Genomic DNA, 25,571 nt, shown 5'->3' on the forward strand with positions numbered 1-25,571 from the left:
TAGAGGTTAATTACTTTATTATTGAATTATATTGTAAAGTCTACATCTACGAATTAATAAATGCTTTGCATTTACATCAAGGACACATTTACTCTAGTGGAATAAAACAGACACAGACAAAAGACCAAGTACAAGTGGCATGTTTTACCTGGTCCTACTTTTGCTCTACTGGACCATACTTTCCGATTCCAGACTGACCTTACATACATGTGAAGTGTGAGTCACACCCCCACATTTTCAAACATCAAACGGAACTTCTCACAATTTTTAATTATAAACAAAAGATTGAAAGCAATATGAGAAGCTATATCTGAAAACAAAGGAAAGAAGATGGCAGTCACTGTAGGGTGGGAAAACTGAGTAAAACCTGCCCCCTTATCCCGGGGCTTGTCCCAAGACACTCTGACTCTGAGAGGCAAGCTCAGCTCCCCACATGCCCTCAAAGACCACACCTATGTGTTCCGGTCTCAATGGCAAAAGTGTACTTAAAATGTCTACAAAATATCTAAAAGCTTAATACAGTAAATGTTAAGTCAAAATTGTGTGCTGGTCTAAATATTCATATTCGGCTTCCTCCTTTGTAAAAATTAAAATCGTCTTTACAGTTTGGATGTTATTAAAAATAATTTACCTTTTAGTGTGCTTTACCATCAATGACTGTAAAATTGCAACTTATATGATTTAGTTAAAAATGTTTATGCTTTACTTGATTTTTACTAAAATTGACTGCAACTTCACCTAAGCCATACATGAGGTAAATTTCAGCTAAAAAAAAAAAGATGACAACCATAAGGATACCGTTAATCATTTCAGGAGTGCACAGAACCATAATGCCCACCTTATTTGAAATTACAAATTAAGCATTACCTACTACATATGGGATTTAAAAGTTGGTTATACTTTTAAATCAAATTACATCGGGAATTATTATGCCTAAAACAAACAAAAACCTCAACACCCCGACTCAACCCAAAACAAAACAAAAATCCCTGGCTGAATTTTTTTTTTTTCTTTTTTTGGTTAAAAGAAGACAATGAAATCCAACTGAAACAGAGGGGACCAGTGTTTAGTTTCTAACTTCTAAACAAACATCCCCACACTTACTTTGATAGTAAGCTGAATTAATGGGATAAATGTTTTCCTGTAAATAAAAAGCACAGGATCCCAATGGGCGCATTAGTGCTAACAGCTCCCTCAAGCATGTACAGCCAGCTGAAGGTTCCCTAAAGCAGGTATTTGCAGCTCTACAAGATACCCGTGGAGAACCAAGTGTACTTAATGGTTTTAATGAAGTAGGACTTTCATGATATGACCAATATTCTAGTGAGTAGTGTGGTAAGGCTGCACCAGCAATACCACATGACAGGAGTCACAGAAAAGCTTAGTGCAGTGCCTTCCATGGACAAACCACTGCACACAGGAAGCACAACTGCGTGACCATTTCTCATACTGAACTTCATTCACATTTGTAACATTTTTACTCAGCAGAGAATAAGTCATAAATCTTTTCTGTAAGAATTCCAAGTATTTAATGTGTAGCTTCACATTACATCACCATGTTTTGCCTTATTTTTCAAATACACAAAACAATGCATTTTCCCCCAAAGTGAAATAAGATGTCCACATTAAAAAAATAAAGCCTACAAAAAAGTTCTGGAGCTAAAAAAATTATTCATATGGCACAATGTGATCTCCAAAGTCCAAAATATTGAAATGAGATCCATGTAAGCATCCTGTTTGCTCTTCAATGCAGCACTAACTTTACTGAGGTGAAATCACAATTTAGTTCTTCATTCAACAAGTGGACACAAATGTTTTTCTACAGTTATTAAAAACAGGAGATCAAGCTGAATGTGCCAAAATGATTTCTTCAGTTGGATATTTTAGTATCTTGAAGAAAATTAATGAAAGGATTTCCTTGGTTGGTTTCCATAGCTTGATAGACCAAAAACAAAAAAACCGCCACAAGGGCCAACAGCAACATTTTTATCCACATGGGAACGGAGCGTCCCTTCTTTGTCTTTTCTGACTTGACATCTGCCAAGGGAACGTACTTAGGGACGTATTTAGATGAGAACGATTCTTCCATCCTGAAGTCACTGAGCTCCAGCGGCCGGCCTGCAGCACCTTTGATTGGTCTGCGGCAGCTAGCACTGTTCAAAGTAAAAGAGAGAATTCCAGATGATTCAAATCAACAACAAAACCTTAGTGTGGTTTCTAAGCACACTGCAAAAAAGCAGCAGCAGAAAACTGACAGATAAAAGCAGGGGATCTACTTATTACATGCTTTTCAGTATTTGCTTTTGTTCTATGGATCCTTGGTGGGTATCCTTATCCCGGAGCTCCAGCTCCAGCTAGGTCTCTATCTTAAAAATTAGTTGGCTTCCACAAGTAAACACGGGAACACCCAAAATAAATAAAGTTAAAAATAAGCACAGGAGTGTGTACATATATAACTCAGTGACAGAGAGCTTGCTATATGTATGGGGCCCTGGATTTGACCCCAAGTATTGCCAAACCCTGTCACCACTTTGTCACCAAAAGTTACATGTAAGAAAAATAAACTTTGAATGATTCAATTTTTATAGAGGTGAACCACTTGATTCTGAGAACAAACAATGTTGTGATCAACAACTAAAAGTTCCCTAGAATGTATTTAAACTCAATTTAATCTACCCAAGTACCTAATTCCTGTTGGAGTAGAGGCTTCATAGGGGAACATTTCTTTCAGAATATCCCTTTCTACTCTTCTTTCCTCTGTTTTTTCTCCCACCTAGTAAGAAAAAAAGAAACAAACACAAGTTAAATTTTAGTATAAATATGCAATAATTAAAATACTCAAAATATCTTTAGGGGAATAAAATACCCTCTGGCCTAGTTTTGGTATTATCTAGATAGTCAAAAGCCTCCCAGACTCTCCACATTTCACCACTGGGATGGTATCTTAATGTAGTCATTAGAGGGAAATACCCAGCAACCCAACAAGGCTTGTAAATTCCCACAAGGGATTTCCTTGTTTTGCATCAAAAAAGCATTAAGAGTGCACCGTTTCTTCCCGTTAAGAATCTGTGATATGTAAAGGATTAAATATAGAAGATGCCTAATTAATATAGACTTCTATCTTGTTTTAAAAGTCAATTAAACCACTCCAGTTTAAAAAAATTGCTTAAGATTAAAATTATAGTAAGTCATGCAGCCAGCATTTTGAAGATCAGTTCTACAGGAGTCTACCACACCAAGGTACTTGAAGGTCTTTTCAACAAAAGAAAAGGGCAGCTTCCCTCACAGCCCAAGTAGCATTTTAAACTTGGATCCAAGACAGAAAGAGCCTACGGCAAGCAGCACACAACTCCCCGCAACCAGAGCCACACAGCAGCAGCAATACAGGATTATTAGTATGCCAGACCGTATTAATTTCTATTTTCACAACTAAACCTGTCTTTAAACTATATATGCACATAAACCTCCCAGTAAAGTTCTGTCTCCTCCCACTTAAAACAGATCAAAACTCTGAAAGATGAAAGACAGCATTGGGCTAAATTGTATCCATTTACTTCAGCTCTTGTCAATGGTTTCTTTGGTGTTCTTCTGGTTATGTCTGAGAATTCAGTGATTGGCAGAATAGAAGATGCATGCTTGAAATTTCCAGTCAACCTATTGGCCACCTGCCAAGATTCAAATTATTCAGACTCAGAATTATCCAAATATAGCAAAGACACTTAAAATGAAAAAAAATTCACTTCTGTAATATTTTATTTTCCCCTAATAAAAATTTAGGTAGTGGGATCTAGAAACACCTTCAGTGCTTCACACGTGAAACCTTAGAATTCTTCAAATACTTAGTAAAGAAATTACCCTCATGGTATTTAGGATGCTTCTGTAATTAATTAGAATTATTTGTAAAATGACTACATTCAAATATTCAAAAATCCAGAAACTTGGAGAAAATTAGTTTAAAATGTAGTATAAATTTTCCATTTGCCAAAATTCACCACCTCCCAAATTCCAACTAAGGGATAATTACAAAGAACAGCACTTAGATAGTTTATGAAACATATTTACTAAGGATTCGTTGCTTGAAGCCTTTATAGTTTCAGCTATGGGAGTACTCTCTGAAATTACTGCACCATCTATACGAAAATGCTGTGAAGTTTCCACCTGTTAGTTTGAAAACAGAACAAAAACAATCAGTGTGAAGCAATCACTAAGGCCCTACCGATCTGCAAACCCGACTCAGCGGCAAGCCCTGCGTCACCCTTTTCCTTGGAGTTCTTCTTGACCCTCTCGTGGGCTCCCTAGTTAATGCCTGCAGAGGTCCGCCTTTTGAAGATCCACTCGTCCATTCAGTCTCAGTTACTCCAGCTTGAGAATAGCTCTAGTCAAGCATCGACATGTTAAAAAGTCATATCCTAACACAAACCCCTGAACAATGGCCTTTTTTTTTTTTTGGTTTTCGAGACAGGGTTTCTCTGTGAAGCCCTGGCTGTCCTGGAACTCACTCTGTAGACCAGCCTGGCCTCAAACTCAGAAATCCACCTGCCTCTGCCTCCCAAGTGCTGGGACTAAAGGCGTGCACCACCGCCCGGCAACAATGGCCAGTTTTAGCAACCAAGAAACCAAGGACTCTATAGACGTGAGCAATTACAAGCATTGTTATGCCCTCAAAATATTTCTAAAGGTACTGATTTTGCTGCCTTTGCAATCACCCGAAAGTAAAGGGCAATAAAATACACTAGAGTCTGCTGAGAGTATTACTAGCTCCTACTGGCTTCTCCTGTGAAGTGCTGCTTGGTAACTGGACCTAGCACTGGAGTGGTATCTGTCTTTAAATAAAAACATGTCATTTGTTTCCAGGAAGGAAGGAAGGGAGGGAGGAAGGAACCAACCACTTTTGATGGTAGTAACCTAAGTGTTAGAGCCCTGTCTACCATGTGTGAATCTTGGGTTCTATTCCCAGCAAGGAAAAAAATTTAAAAAGGGAAAAATCAAAGCTGGGAGGTGGTGGCGCACGCCTTTAGTCCCAGCACTTGGGAGGCAGAGGCAGGCGGATTTCGGAGTTCAAGGCTAGCCTGGTCTACAGAGTGAGTTCCAGGACAGCCAGGGCTATACAGAGAAACCCTGTCTCGAAGCAACCCCCCCCCCAAAAGCAAACAACAAACTTCTATGGCTGTTCATAATCAGACAGTCTTCCCATGAGATCAACCTCAGATTTTTCTCTGGGAGGAAACAAAACTGACTTTGCCCCTCATTTAAACAGTACTTTAGTGGCTAAGAACAGTGGTACAACATGTTTTATCTTGGCTTCAGGGAAGCAGAAACAAGAGAATTGCCACAAGCTCTAGGACAGCCTAAGGTACATATTGAGACTGACTAAAAAAACAGAAAAGCAACTTGGGGATGAGGACATGGCTTACATCACATATGCAATGCCATGTTTGGTCATTAACACCACACCAAAAACACCCAAACCCAAAAAAATCCCCACCACCACAACAAAAAACTGTAGGCCTTTCACACTAGCTACCCTCCCTTCAACCAATCCAGTATGTGCAGCTATTTTCAAGGTAACAGTGTATGAACATCAGCATTAGCCTTACACATGTGTCAGTAGATTTGTTAGTGGTGTCACCATTCCTACTCTACAATGGCAGTCCCCAAGCCAATTGCATGTTTATTTGGATTGACACTGTAAGAGTTTTTTGTTTTGTTTTGTGGTGGGTTTTTGTTTGCTTGTATTTTTTTAGAGACAGTGTTTCTCTATGCAGCCCCGGCTGTCCTGGAATTCACTCTGTAGACCAGGCTGGCCCTGAACTCATAGAAATTGCCCTTCCTGTCTTCTGAGTGCTAGAATTAAAGGCTTGTGCTACCACTGCCCAGTAAGAGTTTATTTTTTTAAAGAAATATATTTTAATTGTATGTGTATATCTGCACACAGACACATCAGAGGCCATTAAGAGGGTACCCCGGGACAGGAGATACAAGCAGCTGTGAGCCATGATGTGGGTTTGAGAATCTGACTCAGGTCGTTGCCAGAGCACTAAGCGGTTTCTCTAGCACCAATCTCAAGGCTCCTTATCCTGCTATTAGTTAGGGAATCTCTGTTGAATGTAAAGTTAATGTCAAAGACACACTATGTAAATGAAACACTTACCATGTTAACAAAATAAACTCTTTTTTTAAAGAGATTTTACTTGTTATGTATATGAGTATATACTGTAGCTGTAGAATGGTTGTAAGCCTTCATGTGGTTGTTGGGAATTGAATTTAGGACTTCTGCTCACTCCAGGCCAAAGGTTTATTTATTATTATAAATAAGTACACTGTAGATGTCTTCAGATGAATTAGAAGAGGGCATCAGATCTCATTACTGTTGACTGTGAGCTACCATGTGGTTGCTGGGATTTGAACTCAGGATGAGCAGTCAGTGCTCTTACCCACTGAGTCATCTCTCCAGCCAAAATAAACTCTTATCAAATGTCCAAGTCAGACGCAGCATCAGTCTGTACTCTGAATCCTGGTGACACACCCCTGTACCGCCTGCCCTGGCCTCTAGCTTCTAATTCTCCTGTGCCTGCCTAGCAGTGCTGCAGCTACATGCACACATCACAGCAACTGACTTTGAGAATGTAAATAAAAATAAAATTATCATTCAACAGCAGAATTTGGAAGGATGCACCAATCACACAGAGGACTATCTCACTAGCATGTACCTAATGTGAGCATTCTATGCTTTGAGGCCAAGTAAGATTCACAGTTCCACCTATCATCAGCAAGAAAGTTCTGATTTATCTTGGTGACAAGAAGAAACAAATCTTTTCTTACTGAGTTCTATGAAGCTACTAAGTGAGGACTAAGTCAGAAGACATTAAATGGCTGAGGTATGTGAGGCTACAGGAGCTGGGCTATTAAAACAAAATCTCTGACAAACAAAAAGCCCCACAGTAAATTACTTTACAGTAAGATCTAAACAAGTCTTGCATGGTGGTGCATACTTGTAAACCACAGGATGCTGAGCCACTGGCATGAGGAGCCTGAGGCTAGCCTGGGCTGCATACTTTCTCAATGTAGGTACACAGCATGTAAGAGTTCCTGGATTTGATTCACAAGACAGAGGGAAGGAAGAGAGAACACAAGTAAAGATAAAAAGCTGAAGTACTCTGAAGTCTTCACTAACCACAGTTGTATCCTCCAATAGAGGTCTGTGATGTACAAACATTTGGTAAGGCATTGCAAAAACTGTAAAGCACTTTCACTTACACATCAACAAAATGACAGACAAAATGCTACCCGCTTGTCTTGGAATAAAGAGCTCATAGTGAAAACACTCACACATTCATCAAAAGGAAGGAAAGTAGCTGAATAAAGTATAGCAGCAAACCCACAAATCTCAATGTGCAGGATGCAGCTATACTAGGAATGGGGACAAGGGACAGTATTCTGATTTGGGAATGAATACGACAGATGAAAGGAAGGAAGGTTTGATGCAAAGGGCAAAGGAGCAAATATAAACAATCTATAGCGTATTTCCTATGGAACATAAAACTCCAGCAGTACATTAAACTAGTACCTAAAAAAGTAAATATTTTAAGCATAGTATTTAAATGAAAAAAAAAAAACCATCGGATTGCATTTAGCACCCTTAGTGTTATTTTGAAACATGTAAAATGTAAGAAAACTATAATTAGAAGGACCAAGATGCTCAGCATGAGACATACATTAAGAACCAAAAGTTTACAACCTGTATCTGTGAGCTTGAAATGTTATCATGTGCTTGCAAATCCTCCTCCTTAGGGACAGAGGAAAGAAGGGGCACAAAGGAAGCCGACTCTAGAGTCAACCTACCTGGCTGTGAATGGAGCCCAGTAGGAAAGCGACTGACTGTACAGCCTGCAGTAGGCTTTGGGTATGATGGGGGTAATGACTGGACTCAATTAATCAGAAATATAAAAATCAAACCGTAAGTCGGGCAGTGGTGGCACACGCTTTTAATCCCAGTGCTCGGGAGATAAGTAGAAGAGGCAGGCAGATCACTAACTTTGAGGCCTATTCTACAGAGTAAATTCCAGGGCAGCCAAGACTATATAGAAAAATCCTGGGGCTGGAGAGACAGCTCAGTGGTTAAGAGCATTGACTGCTCTTCCAAAGGTCCTGAGTTCAATTCCCAGCAACCACATGGTGGCTCACAACCATCCAAAACTAGATCTGACTTCCTCTTCTGGAGTGTCTGAAGACAGCTACAGTGTACTTACATATAATAAATAAATCTTTAAAAAAAAAAATCCTGTCTTGAAAACAAAACAAAAACATAGCATAAAAATTTTATTATCCAGTGTGGTTGTACACACCTTTAATCCCAGAATTTGGATCAGTGAGTTTGAGGCCAGCCTGGTCTACAGAGCAAGTTCTTGGACAGTCAAGGCTACACAGAGAAACCCTATCTCAAATCCGGCCCCCCAAGGGTATTTTTTCCTAGTTGTTTTTTTATAAACTTAACTTTTTTTGTTTTGAGACAGGGTTTCTCTGTGTAGCCCTGGCTGTCTTGGAACTCACTCTGTAGACCAGGCTGGCCTCAAACTCAGAAATCCACCTGCCTCTGCCTCCCAAGTGCTGGGATTAAAGGCATGTGCCACCACTGCCCAGTGTATGAACTTAACTTTAAGGCAACTAAGGAACTCAGCAAGGAAAGTTTCTCACAAAGTAATTAGTTATAGAAATCAAATGACATGACTGAGAAAAGTCATTATTTTGTAGCTTTAAATAAAATCACGGATTTAGGCACTATAACCCACAGCTATTAAAACCTTTAACTGAAAAGACCAACATCTGAACTATTAATATTTTTGAAGGAAATTCATGTTTCCTGAAGTGATCAATAGGAAGGCTACAACATCATTTATAAAGTGTGCCAACACTGCCCAACTTATAAAGTATTCCTGTCAAAGAAACTAAACCCAAATCCAGACCAACCAACCCTTTAGGTCTATGCTCTCCAATATAGTAGTTACCAGCTACATAGTTCTATTTAAATAGATAAGAGTCCAGAGTCCAGCTGGGCAGTGGTGGTGCATGCCTTTAATCCCAGCACTTGAGAGGCAGAGGCAGGCGGATTTCTGAGTTTGAGGCCAGCCTGGTCTACAGAGTGAGTTCCAGGATAGCCAGGGCTAGACAGAGAAACCCTGTCTCGAAAAAAACAAAACAAAACAAACAAAAAGAGTCCAGAGTTCAACTATAACAGTTAAAAAAAAGGCTACTCCAGAACTGACAAACATTTTTATTGTGACTACAAAAAAGAAAAAAAAAAGTCTCTGCACTGTCACATGCAGGTCTAGTACCCTGTATGTCAGATTACACAGGATATCAAGAAACAAATAAAACACTTGAAAACCACCTGCCACCTCCAGAGTGTAGGAAATACCGACATGGTCAACTATGGTCACCTAATGGAGGACGGAGAAACAGCCATGCTGGGAATTAGTATAGACTTATTGTTCAGACTCCTCAACTAAATTATGCAGTAAACCATTTTCTGGCCAGGATCAATGGTACACTCCTACAAAGCTAGCATTTGGCAGATACAGGCAGGAGGGTAGGAGTATAGGACCCTGCCTCTCGCCTCTGATCACACGGAAGGAAGGAAGGAAGGAAGGAAGGAAGGAAGGAAGGAAGGAAGGAAGGAAGGAAGACCTGGTAGTGCACACTTGTAATCCTATCTCTTAGAAGCAGAAAGCTTTACAAGTTAGAGGCCAGCCTGGTCAGGCAGGCCAGGGCTTCATTGTAAAATACTGTTTCAAAAACACCACAGAGATCAGAGGCAGACAGAGCATGGAAAAGATAGATGAATAACAAAGTAAAACACTTTCAAGCTAATGAGTAAAAATGAGGGAAAGAACCTAGGGTGCGGAGCCTAAATCAGAGACAGTCATCTCCCTCTGTAAAAGAATGTACTTATGCTTACTCTCTCCCCAGTTTCCTTTTGAAACCTCTACCTTGCCCTTCCTGTCCCATCCTCCCCAAAGAGGAAATTGTCATCTTAAATTATGTACCATACTAGCTTCAAGGTGTTAAGAAGCTACAAATAAAAGTAAATTCAATTCAGAAATCTAGACACAAATATAAGACTTTCCTGAGTTTTCAAAGTTGCATCAAAAAAGGTACATTCTATCTTCTAAAACAATCCTCTCAAGTGGAATCAGGAGGGTGGAACATTGGCCTGGCATACCTGAGACCCCGGGTTCAAAACTGATGCGCCCAGATTAGAAACAGGCAGCATGAAGAAGGCTAGACTGCTTAGCACCAGGGGCTACTCTGATGACACATCTCACCAAATATGTGGCCCTTACCACTCAACCATGAAACAGTCTGTGGTGTGAGCAAGCTGCACTGTGAGCACCAACTATCTATCAAAGGTCAAGACATGGGATGGATGATGCTGGTCAGATGGCACGCCTGGACACAGTGATCACAGAACTACGAATACCTGATTGTGCTCAATCCTTCTTTGCTTGAGTGTTACTGGCGTCTTTGCTCTGCCCTTGAGCGGTTCTCTCTTCTCAAGCTTGAGCTCTATTTTAGAGTCTGGAAATAACATTGAAGAAATCATTATTCGCCGGAACGCTGAAGTCACGTGTTACTAATATTACTTTGGAACCAGGTTGTAGGCACATTAGTATACGTGATGATCTGCTTAACACCTCATCAAAGAAAAGATGTTTAGTAAGACTTAAACCCTTTTGTAGAAAACAGAACAGCCCGAACATACACGTTGGTAATCTTAGTCCTTCTTTTAATATCCTGTACCACTGTTAAATATGGTTACTTCTCCCTACTTACTCTTTTCCATTATTCCCATCCCCGAATGGGATTTTAACTAAGATTAAAGGGATTTCAAACTGCTCCTGGGGAGGTGTTTCATTAAAAACCAACGCAAATGTGGAAGTGACTATTGTTCTGGCCTTGTAACAACTTACTGCAGTATAATGAAATTTACCTATTAAAATATCACAAAAGGGAGAATTTTAAAAATGAAAAAGATTGTGTGGCGCCAATCAACTAATAATTAATGGTAACTTCCAATGATGTGACTGTAATGCTTTCATGTTAATGAAGTCTTTCCTTAATTAGGGGCTGTAGCTCAGTAGATCATATGTAGGCTCAATCCCTAGCACCAAAATAATAAACAAAATAATAAAGTCTCTTACATTTATTAACCCAATAGTGTATACATTTTTAAAAAGGCTGAGTATTCTAATTTTTTTAACCTTGGTTTTATCGTAAGCCATGGCAGTGAGCCTCTGTAACCCCAGCACCAGGGGCTGCAGGTACAGGAGGAACTCTCGTCCAAGGTTAGCATGTGCTACACAGTGAGATTGTCTCAAAACAAAAATGGGAACTTTTCTACTCTTGTGGCCATTTACCATAGCAAGACAGGTCCAAAAATTTGCCTTCTTAGCAAAGAAACAATAGAATCAATTCTTAAAGCTTCATTTTATACAAGCTTAATGCAGCCATGCTTCAAACTGATCAAGATAACTCTGTGTGCCTTTGCTGGCCTTCCAGTCTAACCCTAGTAGACCATATATATACTTGCCATTCTCCCTCTCCCAGGATAGTGATTTTTAACCAAAATAGTTCACACAGGTCAATTAAGACCAACTCTATCCCCAACACTCTCAGCAGATCTATGAACATTATTTGTATTTGGTATACTCCTCAGCCTTATAAAATCTATGTTTGTTCTTAACAGAGAAGAATCTAAGAAACCTTAGACAGCACAGAGCAAAATAAATAAATAAATATTAGCAAACAGAACTGACTGTTTTGACAAATAAGCTTATGTGGTTACAAATTAAGTTCTTGCTCAAATTTAGATTTTAACAGCCAATTAAATACACAGTCCTCAAATAGTGAAAAGGACATGTGACAACTAGAATATTTTCAGTCACTACTGGAGTGTTTCAATGATGAAACAGAAAAGGCATGTTCATCCACATATATTCAACTTGTTCAAACTCCAAGAATAAAGCACACATAAAACATGTTTCTGGAGACCACACAAAACTGTTCCAATTTAACAACTTTATTGAATTTGTAGAAGCATTCTACAGGAATACATTGCTTTAAAGAAATCACACAGCGCTTAACAGGTACATGTATACATGTACATTTTAGAAGACAAGTAACAAGGCTGTAGAGATGGAATGTGTAGTCTAAGAACATGGTAGTTAATAGACATGTACACCAAGACTGTATTTGATTATGCTTGAGACTATTTTCCATAGCATCTCTACAACTAGGATTCCTTACCTTACAACCATACAAATGAAAACAGGGTAATACATTGCTTCATACAGACACAGACATTGGGATATAGTAAAAATTCTTAAGGTTTTTAGAAAAAATAACTCATTGGTTTTAGCATCCAGATCTGAAATTTAACTATGCAGGACATACAAAATACCACTGAATACATGTAGAAAGTAAAAAAGCCCCACCTTTGTAGTGTCTTGTTCATCTAACAAAATAGCCATGGTGAGTGAACATAAGGCATACCAGAACTCTACTTATCATCCCTAGCCGTGTTCCTCAAGTGTGGTCCATGTACTTGTATAACCAGGAATTGTTGGCTACCTCCTCTATCAGACATTAAACTGTACATTGCCTTTTCTATTTGTTTGCTAAAAATGTGCATAAATGTGTTTATACATACATATAGGTATGCAATTTACCTCATTTTTTTTTACAAATTATTTCTAGATTTAAATTCTCATTAAACTTTAAGCGGCTGTCAACTGAACTCAGTCATATGCACGCTAAGCTTATACATCTTACCTGAGAAGCAGTGCCTTTCCCTTCGATACATGCACACACCATGTGTCTGTGAATCAATAAGTTTGTGTACTGGCACTTAAAAGTTACACTGATCTAGAATTATTACGAAGTTCACTGCAGACAGAAGTATGAACAAGAGTGTGGACAGATGTTAGAGCGTGTAGATTCTTAGCTAAGAATTACAGTACAAAGGTCACGTGGGAGATGTCTTGCAATGTAATGAGTGGACAACAAAAGGACTTTTAGCAAAATATATTTATGTAATGAAAGTAAGCAGCAGAAAGCAGAGCAGACTGAAATCACAAGAGTGGTGAGACTAAATGCCTACACACTAGACTTCTCAAAACTAAACTCCTCTGAGCTGGAAAAAAAAACTGAGTGTTTCAAGTGACTAACTGTTTAACTCTGACCTACACATCAGGAAGTATGTGAATGGCACAATAAAGGAAGTGAGGGTTCTATTGAAAGTTTAGTTGCTGGAATTCCTTGTAAGTCTACAAGTGTTATTTAAAATAGGAAGTTGTAAACACATGTAAGACAAATGTGATCTATGGAGCTTCAACTGTACTAAGCTTCTACATATGCAATCATACTGTAACTTGATGAGTGGAAGCATAACATCTTGGAATTAGCTCTATTGAGACTAAATTCTTGAAAGGTTCACAAACTCTCCAAGCCAAAGTCCCTGCCTTTGTTCTTAACCTTATTACTGCTTATTTCCACGCTTTTTAATAACTTTGTGTACTTCCCCTCCAAATAATGTTCCACCTTTAAAGGGGGCAACAGTCAGTTTATTCTTAGAAGCTGGATTAATCTTACAATCCTTCAACCACAGATAACGCCGACCCATGGTAGAAGACCCCATGGCACAGGCAGACATCCTCACTTCATCAAATGCAGCATCACAAAGATAAGAAGCTGCATCATAGGTTCTGTTCAGAATCTTGAGTGCCTGCTGCGCATCACTAGGGTCTGAATTAATAATCTGTGCAGCCTGACTTATGTCAGCTTGCAGAGACTTAGCTACGAAGGCAGTGTGGGCTGCAATCTGCAACGCTGATGCTGCAGCTTCGTAAGATCTACACAGAGCTAAGTCCAAATGTTTATCAGAAGACTCAGTGGAGGGCGCCTGAGTGGCTGCTCGTGGGGTGGCTTCAGAAATAAACCCCAGGATTTCATCATCTACTTTTGGAACTGATAATATACGAGTTGCCTCGCTGGAGGAAACTGGATACTTGCATGCCAATGAGGGCAGCTGCCTATCAATTTGCTGCCACTCCTCTTCGATGACTTTTACAATAGATTCGTGGAGAGGAAAAGACGGTTCTGAGGCATCTATTTTATCACGCTGTGGTTGCTTGGATACCTCTACCCCTAAAGTAGTAAGAGAGTGAGAGACAACACTTTTGGCAAAAGAAGACCTATGTTCCGATCCAGGTGTATTCTGAAATGCCACACAGGAGCCTGAATCCCCTCCCTTTACAGGCTTCTCACCTAGTCTGGGAACTTTTCGGGGAGGGGACAGGGATTCAGATTCTTGATAGCTAGACTGGCTAAGTCTCTTACATATGTTTTCTACATCAAGTGTGGGCACAGAATTAGAAGTCCCAGGCAAACTGCCGACCCCACCCTGGACTAATAGAGAATTTACATAATCTCGGATTGCCTGAGCAAGGGGTGGAGAAATGACCTGTGACCTCTCCGACTCTTGCAGTACTTCTCTTTCACTAGAGAAAACTGACTGATCTGAAACGCCAGGCTCCTCAGCATGCGATGGCTGAGTTCTACTCTTCCTTCCACGGCAAATGTTTTTTTCTACTATGTCCTTACAGTAAGTAGTAGTGGTTTCTCTTATCAGTGCAGGAGAAGCTGCAGCAGAGACCAGCCTGGCAGCAAATTCACGCTGAGAAGATGGTGAAGAACTTTTCTCTACACATCTACCATAGCTAGACTCTGAAGGAATAAATAAACTCCGTCCAGGGGCTAACTTCTGCGTCTGTCCCTCTCCAGGCAAGGCAGTATCAGTACAAGTCTCCCTAGGTGGGTCTCCCTTAGCAGTATGTACTTTCTTAGCTGCCTGCAGTTCAGTCCTGCCCAAAGGAGGGCGGGTGGAGATTTCAGGGAAAGAAATACCCTGGAAAAATGCACCAGAGGGAGTAGATGCAAGTTCAGAAAAAGGAACACAATCCCTAGCGGACTTCACTTTCTTGTGTTCTTTCTTCTTTCCTGTAGAGGCAAAAGAGGCAGGAAGTTTAAGCATGACTGGTTTGGGCTGGTCTTATTTGCCTCCTTGCTAAAATAGTGTTGTTGAAGAAAAGGGCCCTATACTTCATACTCTCAGCAACTAATCTGGCTATACAGTGCCTTGGAAGGCACAGCCAACTAAATATTTACAAAATCAACAAGTTATGAGTTAAAGCTTTTTAAGTATGAAATTCTGCATTATTCTAATTTTAAAAAGAAATATACTTCCTATTCTAGTCCCAAAATATTTAAAAATCTTTTAAATAACTCATATGCCTATTAATAGAAATGTTATATTTAATTGTTAACACTGTATATTATAAGAATAAACACATAAACATGTAATATGGATCAAAAAAATTACATGGAACAAAAATGGCACATAAAAGACTCAGCCTATCATTTATATAGAATTTTTAAAAAGTAAACTAGCATGTATTAAACTGATCATTAAATATAAAAATCAGTAAGATAGGGCTGGTGAGATGGCTCAGTGGGTAAGAGCACTGACTGCTCTTCCAGAGGACCTGAGTTCAAATCCCAGCAACCACATGGTGGCTCACAACCACCCATAATGAGATCAGATGCCCTCTTCTGGTGTGTCTGAAGATAGCTACAGCACACTTAATTATAATAATAAATAAATCTTTAAAAAAAAGTCAGTAAGATAAATATCAAATTAATGATTTCTTCTGTAGATGTGATAATGGAGAAAGAAAAGAAGAACTTTGCCTATACAAAAGTATCATTCTGAAGCAAAAGTTAAATAGCTATTTGAACAGAAGTTAAATTACAAGTATCCGATCAATACTGCTTAAGTGATACCTTTCTCATGGTCAACACTGAGTCAGGAGAAAGCCCCACGTGTTTAAGAGCATTTAAAACGTTACCTTCGTCATTGTCACTGTATCTGTCAGAGTCGTTACTTCCATTCTGTCTTGTGTTTTCTGCAGAGGAAGAGACTGTTGGAAGAGGAGTAGAGGATCTTGATTCTGTTCCCTGCTCCCTCAGCTTCAACAGCTTTTTCTCATACAGCTTCCTGGTTGTTCCTGTGTTAAAAAAAATTCCATTATATTGGCATGAAATTATCTTTTTAAAAGATTAAAAACAACAAACAAAAAATGGTGTGTGTATGTGCGGTGCAGATACCTAGACACCAGAGGCACTGGATGGCCTGGAGCTGAAGTTACAGGCCTCCATGTGCCACCCAATGTGGGTTCTCAGAATAAAGCGCTGGTCCTTTGCAAAAGCAGTACAAGTTCTTTAAACTGGGACCATCTTTCCAGACCCTACAGAAAACCAGTTTTTAAGCAACATGCTTTTTGTTTCTAGAGTAAGTGATTAAAATTCTTTTTCAAAATAGTTGTTTCTCTGGGATATTAATACAAGATTATATTTTAAAAAAGATTTTGTTGTTTATGTGAGTGGGTGTTTTGTTGGCACATATTGTCTGTACACCATGTGCCTATGTAGACCAGAAAACAGTGTTATATGTCCTGTTACAGATAGTTGTTAGCCACGTGGATGCTGGGAATTAAAAGATCTGCTGGGCCGGGCGGTGGTGGCGCACGCCTTTAATCCCAGCACTTGGGAGGCAGAGGCAGGTGGATTTCTGAGTTCGAGGCTAGCCTGGTCTACAGAGTGAGTTCCAGGACAGCCAGGACTACACAGAGAAACCCTGTCTCAAAGCCCCCCAACCCCCCCAAAAACAAACAAACAAACAAAAAAACAAATAAACAGATCTGCTGGTAAGAGCAGCTAGCACTCTTAATGCTGAGCCAGCTATACAGCTCCCCAAAGAGCTTTTATATAAACAGATGGAAACGAACAGAAAATGATATTTCATAACACTGAGATCAATATGCCTATAAACAGTCACAAAATTATAGATGTCAAATTCTATAAATCATACTTGATTATCTTTAATTTCTACTTTACATTAGGTATATATCTTTCCTTAATTTTTGGATAAGACATCTTAAGACAGGCAACTGATATTTCAACATGTAATATATTATGTAATTAGCACATTTTAATGTAATATGTATTTTTTAGTGTTTCAGAATTTCACAAAAGATAACAAATATCTGTTGGTAATTATAACCACAGGTTTGTCTGTGAGTAGCCTGAGAAGTGCCCATTTTTAATTACACTCTTGGGTGGCAAAGCTAGGCAGGCTACAGTGAGATCCAGACTAGACAGACAAAACCAACTCACGGTTTCTAACTTTATGGGTAACAAAACCATCCAATCTCTATACTGTGTTCAAATTTTCACATAAACCTGACGTTCTGTGTGGATTTCTCTCAGTCTTGAGGTTACTGCCTAAACTCTGTAAGAAAGGCATGATCAACCTGGCAAACACACTGCTACCTAGAGAAGTCAATGATGGATGGATCTAGAGTATTTAGTTCTTTCATGCCTTCTGTTTTGTTTTTTTAGATAGACTTAGAACAAAAACCTCAATGCTAATTAGGAAACTGACACTTAGGATCTGAGTACTTAACACTCTACTCATTATTCTCTAATTCACTGATGCAGATGACTCGGCCAGATAATATCCATAGGCTTACAGAATAGCACAACATGACCCCCGAATAGAACAGTATCAGCAATTGGCAATCTTACATATTATCTACCAAAACTCTCCTTCCTTAGTGAGAGTTCAGCCTTGATTAGTTAAATGACAAATGGTCTCAGAAGATCCTCTAACCATTAATAAGAGTAAAAAAATTATTTGGGGCTTGCTTCTTGGCAAAGGAATTTGACTGGATCAACTTACCCACAATGGGACCAGGATTCACTCCATATCTTACAAGCTGATCCAGAAGTTCTTCATTAGAGAGCTCAGTCACATCCAGATCATCTTTATCTTCTAGCCTGGGCTTATCAGTTTTCTTTGTGGCTTTCTGTAAACAAAGTACAATTATCTCCTCTATATGAAAGTAGTCATTTACATGACATTCTCTATGTCAGAGAGACAAGGTGACTGTCACATTAGCCCCAGCAATTTGATTAAACTGAAACCCAGTATTTGGGGCTGGAAAGATGGCTCAGCAGTTAAGAGTACTGGCTGCTCTTCTAGAGGATCCAGGCTCAATTCCCAGCACCAACATGGCAGCTCGAAACTGTCTGTAACTCACATTCCAGGGGATCCAACACTTTCACACAGACATGCATGCAGTCAAAACACCAATGTACATAAAATAAAAATAAAAAACACTGCTCTTGGGGGTTGAGGGCAGCTCAGTGATAAGGTGCTAACTACCCAACTGAAGAGATAGTAATGGCATTTAGTGTCCAAAAGCAAATAAAAGCAAAGTAAAATAAATTAACTTTTGACAGTACATCTAATATGACTCTAGGGAGTACTGGCATTAATGCCTGGCCCAATCTGAGTCTTCATAGTGTCAGGGGATCTGAATGGCCTCCTAGACACTGGACACAAGTGGTACCTAAGCTTAAGTCATCAAAAAAAAAAACCAAAATACTTATCAGAAACCATGGGGGGCCAGGCAGTGGTGGCACACGTCTTTCTGAGTTTGAGGCCAGCCTGGTCTACAGAGTGTGTTCAAGGACAGCCAAGCCTAAAGAGAAACCTTGTCTCAAAAAAACAAAAGAAATCATGGGGCTGTGAACAGAACCCCATACTGGAGTATTTGCCCAGTATGCTCTGGGTTCCAGGCTTACCTTTAAAAAAAAAAGAGAAAAAAAGAAGAATGTAAGCCTCTTGAATTTACATTTCCATAATGAAAAAACATCAAGTGAACAAGAAAATCATTTTGAAGCAGGCAATATGCTTGCATAAAATGAACCAGAAAGTTGGGGTCCATCAATAGGCTATTTGATATTAAATTAAATGCAGTAAGAACCAATATTGGGAAGCGGGTAGTTTGGTGTATGCTGTTAACAAAGCAGTTTCAACCAAGAAGTATTAACTGTGTGGAATGATCACCCTTAAGGTAGCTATGTGCATGCAGTCAGCACGTGTGGAGACCACAAGAGGGGATCAGCTCCCCTGGAACAAGAGTTACAAACTGTGAGTAACCTTGTCGGTGCCGAGAAGCAAACCTAGGTTCTCTGGAAGAGCAGCCAGAGCTCTTAAAGACTGTAATCCAGGGTGACCTTGTTGAACTCCCAGCAATCCTCCTGCTTTCACCTCCCAAGTTCTAGGACTGGCATGAGCCAGCATATCCAACTATAAAATATTGCATAGAACATGGTATGTATCTAGTTGTATTTCATCCTTCTGTATTATTCAAGAGTTAGATCCAGGAAGACCACCCACACACAGATCATCAGCATAGGCACAATGGGGCATACCTCAACTCCCAGCACAAGGAGCCTGAGAAGAGGTCATAGTTTAATGCCAGCCTGAGCTATATAGCAGGATTTTCTGTAAGCAAATAAACGAATATGCATGCCTGGAGTTGTGGATTCAGCCCCCAGAACAAAACAATCTCCCGACAGGCTCACCAAGAATACTACTATGCTCTGCTGGATCCCTAACAGCTAAACTTGCATGCTTGGTATGCTCTGACAAAAAGGCGGACTGCCAACCCCACAAATTTTTACTCCTGTGCCCACTATCTAAGTGATTTTTAACACCTAAAAATGCTGGTATCCAAGACAGACAATTAAAAGCCTAAAAAAAATCCCCCGCCCCCAACACACACACCACAGCACCCATCATATACATCCAAGGTAAAATTCTATAATGGCTATAGACATTAAACAATCTTATGACTTTATGGAATTATCCTTAATTTAAAATTATTCACGAAGGTTGGGCATAGTGGAACATACCTGCAATCTAGCTCATAGGCGACCAAGGTAGGAAAAAACCACGGGAATAACTTTTTATACAAGCAATCAAAAATGTTCTACATTTTTTCTGAAATTCACGATACCTCCCTATGCTGGACTTTAAAGTGGTGATTTAATTCCTAGATCACAACTCACTTTATTCATATACTTGATTGCCAATATTAGTTTCTCAAGTAGTTGATATCATTGAGTCTATACATTTAAAAATAAATGGTGGGGCTGGAGAGATGGCTCAGCAGTTAAGAGCCCTGACTGCTCTTCCTAAAGGTCCTGAATTCAAATCCCAGCAACCACATGGTGGCTCACAACCATCTGTAATGAGATCTGCCCTCTTCTGGTGTGTCTGAAGACAGCTATAGTGTACTTACACATAATAATAAATGAATCTTTAAAAAAAAAATAAATGGTACAGGTGGAGAATACAAACCTACGGTTATTAGACCCACTGAGAGAAAGAAACCCCACCATAGAGAGCTAGGTTGGAGATAGGATCCATGGGATATAGCAAGTCTTCTGTTTCTCCACCAAGTGCAGGGCATCAATGATACTTCTGGGGCATCCTAAACTGTCCCTCTACTCATGATATACAGCCTAGCCCCATAGTAAGTGCTCACAAAAAAGATAGGCTCTTTCATGTAAAAGTTGAGCTAGGAAGAGGAAATACGACAATTTTTAAGGATAAGAAAATGATAGATGGGCCGGGCGACGGTGGCGCACACCTTTAATCCCAGCACTTGGGAGGCAGAGGCAGGTGGATTTCTGAGTTTGAGGCCAGCCAGCCTGGTCTACAGAGTGAGTTCCAGGACAGCCAGGGCTACACAGAGAAACCCTGTCTTGAAAAGCCAAAAAAAAAAAAAAAAAAAAAAAAAGGAGAAAAGAAAATGATAGATGTACAGAGACCAATCTTCAGTAATTAAGAACACACCTGGAGGTTCACTAATGTGGGCACTCAGGACTACACCACTCAATGAGACTCAATGTCAAAAATGAAGCCAGCACACATCAGGAACTCAAACAGAGAACTAACAACTGTTTTGTTTTGAGCTAAAGTCTTAGGTGTGAAACCATGAAAGCATCATCCCAGGATGTGGCAGATGACTTTAAACTCCAGATCCTTCAGTCTCCACCAGGTGACTTGGGATTTAGTTTTTACACACAGCCCAAAGCTTTGTGGCTTAATACACTTGGACAATTCAATAGAAAATCTACCCCACCATGTGCCATTTGAAATGGAAAATGTTTTTATTTTCTTAACTAAGTACTAAGGTACTTGATAAAGGTCTGAAGAAATGGCTCAGTGGCTAAAAACACTGGTTGCTCTTCCAAAGGACTCAGCACCGACAAGGAAGAGCACAACCACCTAACTTCAAAGGATCTGATGCCCTCTCTGGTCTTCTTGGGGAATGAGCACTCAACATACGCATGAATGGGCATACATATATGTAGGCAAAATATCCATATATACACAAAAAACAAGTTGGAAAAGAACTGATAAGGCCCCAGCACTTGGAGAACAAAAGCAGGCAGTTCTCTTGAGTTCAAGGCCAGCCTGTCTACAAGATGTCCATGACAGCCAGTGCAGTTACATAGAGAAACCATGCCTCAAAAAAATGTCTTAAAACAAAACTAAACCAAACCAACCAAACAATAAAAACTAGGCTCTTGTTTAGAGACAAGAGTCTCATTAGGCAACTCAGGCTGACTCAAACCCTTATGATCTGGTCTCAACATCTTGAATGCTGGAATTACAGATTTGAGCCACAAAGCTCAGCTACTAAATTTTACTTACAGTGGTTGTGTGTGTGTTCATATTCTGGTACAGGTATGTAGTTCCCACATCTTTTTAAAAGACACGCCACTGGTGTGCCCAGTTTTTTATGTGGGCAGGAGGTCAGGCCCTTGTGTTTGCACAACAGGTCATTTCCTTAGCCCCTTGAATGGCTTTAAGCCCACAAAAAGCATGGGATCTGCCACCAAATGAATCACTGAAAAAAATGTATATATACATAAAGGGATTTTATTCGGGTATAAAGAACAAAATCATGCCATGTACAAAAATTGGTGAAACTGGGGATTATGTTAAGTGAAATTTGCCACTCAGAGCCAGGCATGCCCATAATCCCAGTACCTGAGAATCAGAGGCAATGTCATCCTGGATGACAGTGAATTCAAGACCAGCCACGGTTACATGCCATCCTATCTCAACTCCCCTTCCAAAGACAAATATCCTACATATTCTAATATGCTGAGTCTAGATTAAAAAAAAAAAAAGACACGTAAAGTTGAAGGGAGTAAAAAAGGACTAACGGGGGAGAAAGAGGTCAGTAGCCACGGGAGAGCTTGATACACAGGTAAGTAAAAAGTTGGGACGAAACCCATTATTTTGTATAGTTAAAAACAGAGTAACATGGGGGCTCCAGAGATGACACAGAGGTTAAGAACACTGGCTGCCCTTCCAGAAGACCTTGGTTTAATTCCCAGCAAGGACATGGACACTCAGAACTGTCTGCAACTCCAGTTCCAGGGGTATGGCACCCTCAGACACATGCAGGAGAAACATCAATGAACATTAAAAAAAAACAAAAACCAAAAAAACCCTTAAAACACACACACACAAAAATATGGTGTGTTTGCTCCCCAAAATCCACAAATAGGAGACACCAAAGACAATAGGTTGGTCAGTATTTACTTGGTTTTAGCTGGGGATGGCCATGGACTGACCTCCAGCTTACCTCTCCAGACTGTGGGGATTACAGGTGCCCAACACTCCTACTTACCCGACTAGTGCTTACCAGACACTGGTTTGTGCCAATCTTAAGACACTTAGGGCAATGGAAGCTCAGGGTAAAAGTTTTCTCAACTAAATCCACACATTCGTTTGACTTAGCTTTCACTCTTGTTCGAACATTTTTTTTTTTTTTAAAATTAACCCTAAACAATACCGTAAACTTTCGAAGAAGCAAACGGCTTGAGGTGTAGTTCCCCGCTGGTACATGCTAAGCAAAGAGGCTCTAAGTTCAATTCCCAGCACCAAAATGAGAGGCAAACCTCGATACCAGTAAACAGCAGCGACACCAATCAAAAACATTCACGTGTCTCTCAAAGATTTTGTTACACCAAATAAAGTCTTAACTAATTTTTAATGACTTGAATCCTGTTAACTAAATATAAACCTACAAAATACTATTTAACACGTACCCCCCCTTCAAAAAAAAAACCCAGCAACAAAAAAGCAAAATGGTACACACTGGTGGGAACCCAATCTTACATTTCACTGGTCTGAGGCATCAAATCGTACCACTGATACATCAACATATCATAAACTTTTCTTTTTGCTTCCGGATCTTTGCTTCCTCCGGCAAAATCTTACAACGATAAACAAAACTCTTACTAGCTGGGATTCTCCAGGATGTCTACGGAGAGCTAACTTTTCCAAACGCAAACGCAGCGTAAAGCGTTCCACTTACGGTACAGCTAACCCACTTAAAGCGGGGCCTGCTAGCCTGGAAGAACAAGACATGCGAGGAAACAAACGGTTCAAAAAGCCCTCCGTCTGTTTAAAAAAAAAACAAACATACATAAAAAGGCGGGAATGCATTTAAAAAAAAAAAAAGGGCCAGAGATGATTATGTCGCGAACTGCCCTCCAGGGAGCGCTCTGACACTGTTGCGAGTCACTTCGGAACGAAAGCGGGAAAACGCTAGAACTTCACAGCGCGAGCTGGGGCCAAGCCTGTCGGGCTTGAGAAAAACGGCTGGGAAGGCCGTGTCTACACCCACTCCGGACCGTGCGCACCCGAGCCCGAGCATCAAAGCGGCAAAGCCGCGGCGGCTCGAACGGGGGACTTCCCCCCTCTCCGCGCCCTCCCCGGCGGCCTCGCGATTGGGGCGCCGCGGGCACCGGGGACCCCGCGAGGGGGCCAGCCCCGCTGCCGAGCACGCGCGCCGCGGCCGCCAAACGCCCGTCTCCGTGGCCCCGACCCGGGGGTGGGGGGGTCGCCTTACCCTGCCGACCGCGCCGCGGCCGCGACCCACGGAGGCCCCGGAGCCGAGCACCGGGGTGGGCTCGCGCTCCTCGTCGCTCGAGAAGTCGGGCGGCCCTTTGCTGTTGGCTCCCGCTGCGAGCGGCGGCCGGTTGCGCGCCGTGAGGTGCTGCAGGTAGAGCTGCACGTACACGTCCTTGCGCTGCTCGCCGGCCGGGAGCGTCACGTTGTTGGCGACCAACTCGCTCTTCAACTTGTCTTTGGTCAGGACCGAAGGGTCCTCTAGGAACTCCGGCATCTCGTCCCCCCTCCTCTCCTCTTCGGCCCCTCGCAGTCGCCGCCGCTCACGCCGGCGCGCTCGCTCGCTCGCTCACTGGTCCCGGAGGCTGCGCCCGCCGCCTCGGGGGGAATCCCTGACCGGGAGCAGCGCCGCGAGCACGGCGCAGAACTCGGACACAAAGCCCAGGTCGGCCCCGCCACAAAAGCCCCGGGCGCACGACTGGTGAGCAAGTGCGGCCAAGCCTGGAGCCCGCAGCGAGCCTAGCCCACACACACAAGCTAGTGCGTGGGGTGGAGGGGGCGGAAGGGGGAGCTTGTCTCGCGCACGCCCCAAGAACACGCGCCGCCATTGGCGGGCGCCCGGAGGAAGCGCGGCGCGGATTGGCTGGGCGGCTCGCGCGGGTTCCAGCCGCCGCGGCGCAGGGCGAGAGGTGCAGAAACGCAGTTTAAAAGGCGCTCGGGCGGGAGCTCGGGCGCGGGGCCCGCTGTTTCCTCCGCTCTCCACCCTTCCCCTCGGACGCTGATAAGGGATGGGCGGTACTGGTTTTGCGCTCAGTTTCCTCTCCTGCCCCCTGCACCGAAGATGCCTCGCGTACCGGCCTCGGTCGCCTTCGGACGGGCGGAGTTCTGCGCCAGCTCTCGAGGACCCTTTGCCCCGGGCCTGGCTCCCTCCCGGGACACCGAGCCCTCCGAAGAATGGCGGTAGCTTGGCCTTCCCCCGAATGCTGGCCCTCAAGGGGAAGCGTGGAGACCAGGCAGGCTGTGAATCCGGGAGCGCAGGAAGTCTTAAATCCCCTCGGTTCACAAACGCTTCTTTTGTCTGGGATCTAGGGAAAGCCAGACTTCCAGAACTGAAGGTTTCCATACGGCTTCAGTTTGTTACAAAATTGCATTTTAAAGTCTCCCATTTGCTTCTTACCCTATTACCAAAGGCATTGGTTTCAATAGTTCCTTGGGGCTTAAAACAATCCCGTTTTTGTATTTTTGTTAAGTCGTCTAGGTTAAGACTCGCACCACCCCCCCAGACACCAAGGATCTCCCCATAACTTCTTCAAAGCTAATGTTTGGTAATGGAACAAAATGAAACGCAACATACAGAAACTCCTTAATAGTCAACTTTATATGCCTGTAGTGATGCATACATACTAAATTTTCAGTTTTACAGGGAGCCAGGAACCCTGTAAAACTCATGCTATTGATTTAAGTTAGAACTTGATGGAGTTTCAAATATGCCACAGTTCTGTTTTCTAGAACGCAATACTGACCACAAATGTTTATATGGTCGAACATCATCAGCATTTATATATGAAAAAAGTTGCAATAAGACGTCTAGTTAATAAATGCTAATGAAAACATGTATAATGTTTCAATGTATATACGCTTTTGAACAATGTAAATGTATACCCACACA

General features: G+C 41.4%; 1 protein-coding gene across 4 annotated transcripts; it reads right to left on the reverse strand.

Moving 5' to 3' along the window:
* Positions 1-24,491, reverse strand: Tmpo (thymopoietin). Of its 4 annotated transcripts, XM_031348938.1 has the most exons (9): positions 23,904-24,487; positions 17,855-17,981; positions 15,963-16,121; positions 10,478-10,575; positions 4,256-4,375; positions 4,063-4,158; positions 3,555-3,665; positions 2,685-2,773; positions 1-2,153 (listed from the first exon to the last, which is right to left on the reverse strand). In XM_031348938.1, exons 1-9 carry the CDS (start codon positions 24,177-24,179, stop codon positions 1,871-1,873), a joined length of 1,359 nt encoding a protein of 452 aa, XP_031204798.1. In that variant the 5' UTR covers positions 24,180-24,487; the 3' UTR covers positions 1-1,870. The 4 variants fall into 4 exon arrangements, with proteins under 4 accessions (XP_031204798.1, XP_031204799.1, XP_031204800.1 ...); XM_031348939.1 differs by lacking the exon at positions 4,256-4,375; XM_031348940.1 differs by lacking the exons at positions 3,555-3,665; positions 4,063-4,158; positions 4,256-4,375.
* Between the last annotated feature and the right edge of the window lie 1,080 nt (positions 24,492-25,571).

Source organism: Mastomys coucha, unplaced genomic scaffold (assembly GCF_008632895.1).
Source record: "Mastomys coucha isolate ucsf_1 unplaced genomic scaffold, UCSF_Mcou_1 pScaffold4, whole genome shotgun sequence".
Lineage (NCBI taxonomy): Eukaryota > Metazoa > Chordata > Mammalia > Rodentia > Muridae > Mastomys > Mastomys coucha.

Bases quoted from the DNA above. Each gene is read 5' to 3' on its own strand.
- Tmpo (XM_031348937.1), bottom strand. From the start codon at position 24,179: ATGCCGGAGTTCCTAGAGGACCCTTCGGTCCTGACCAAAGACAAGTTG. The intron at 17,982-23,903 runs GTAAGGCGACCC...CTTTGTTTACAG, and splicing joins GCCGCGGCGCGGTCGGCAGG to AAAGCCACAAAGAAAACTGA. The intron at 16,122-17,854 runs GTAAGTTGATCC...TTTTTAACACAG, and splicing joins GAATCCTGGTCCCATTGTGG to GAACAACCAGGAAGCTGTAT.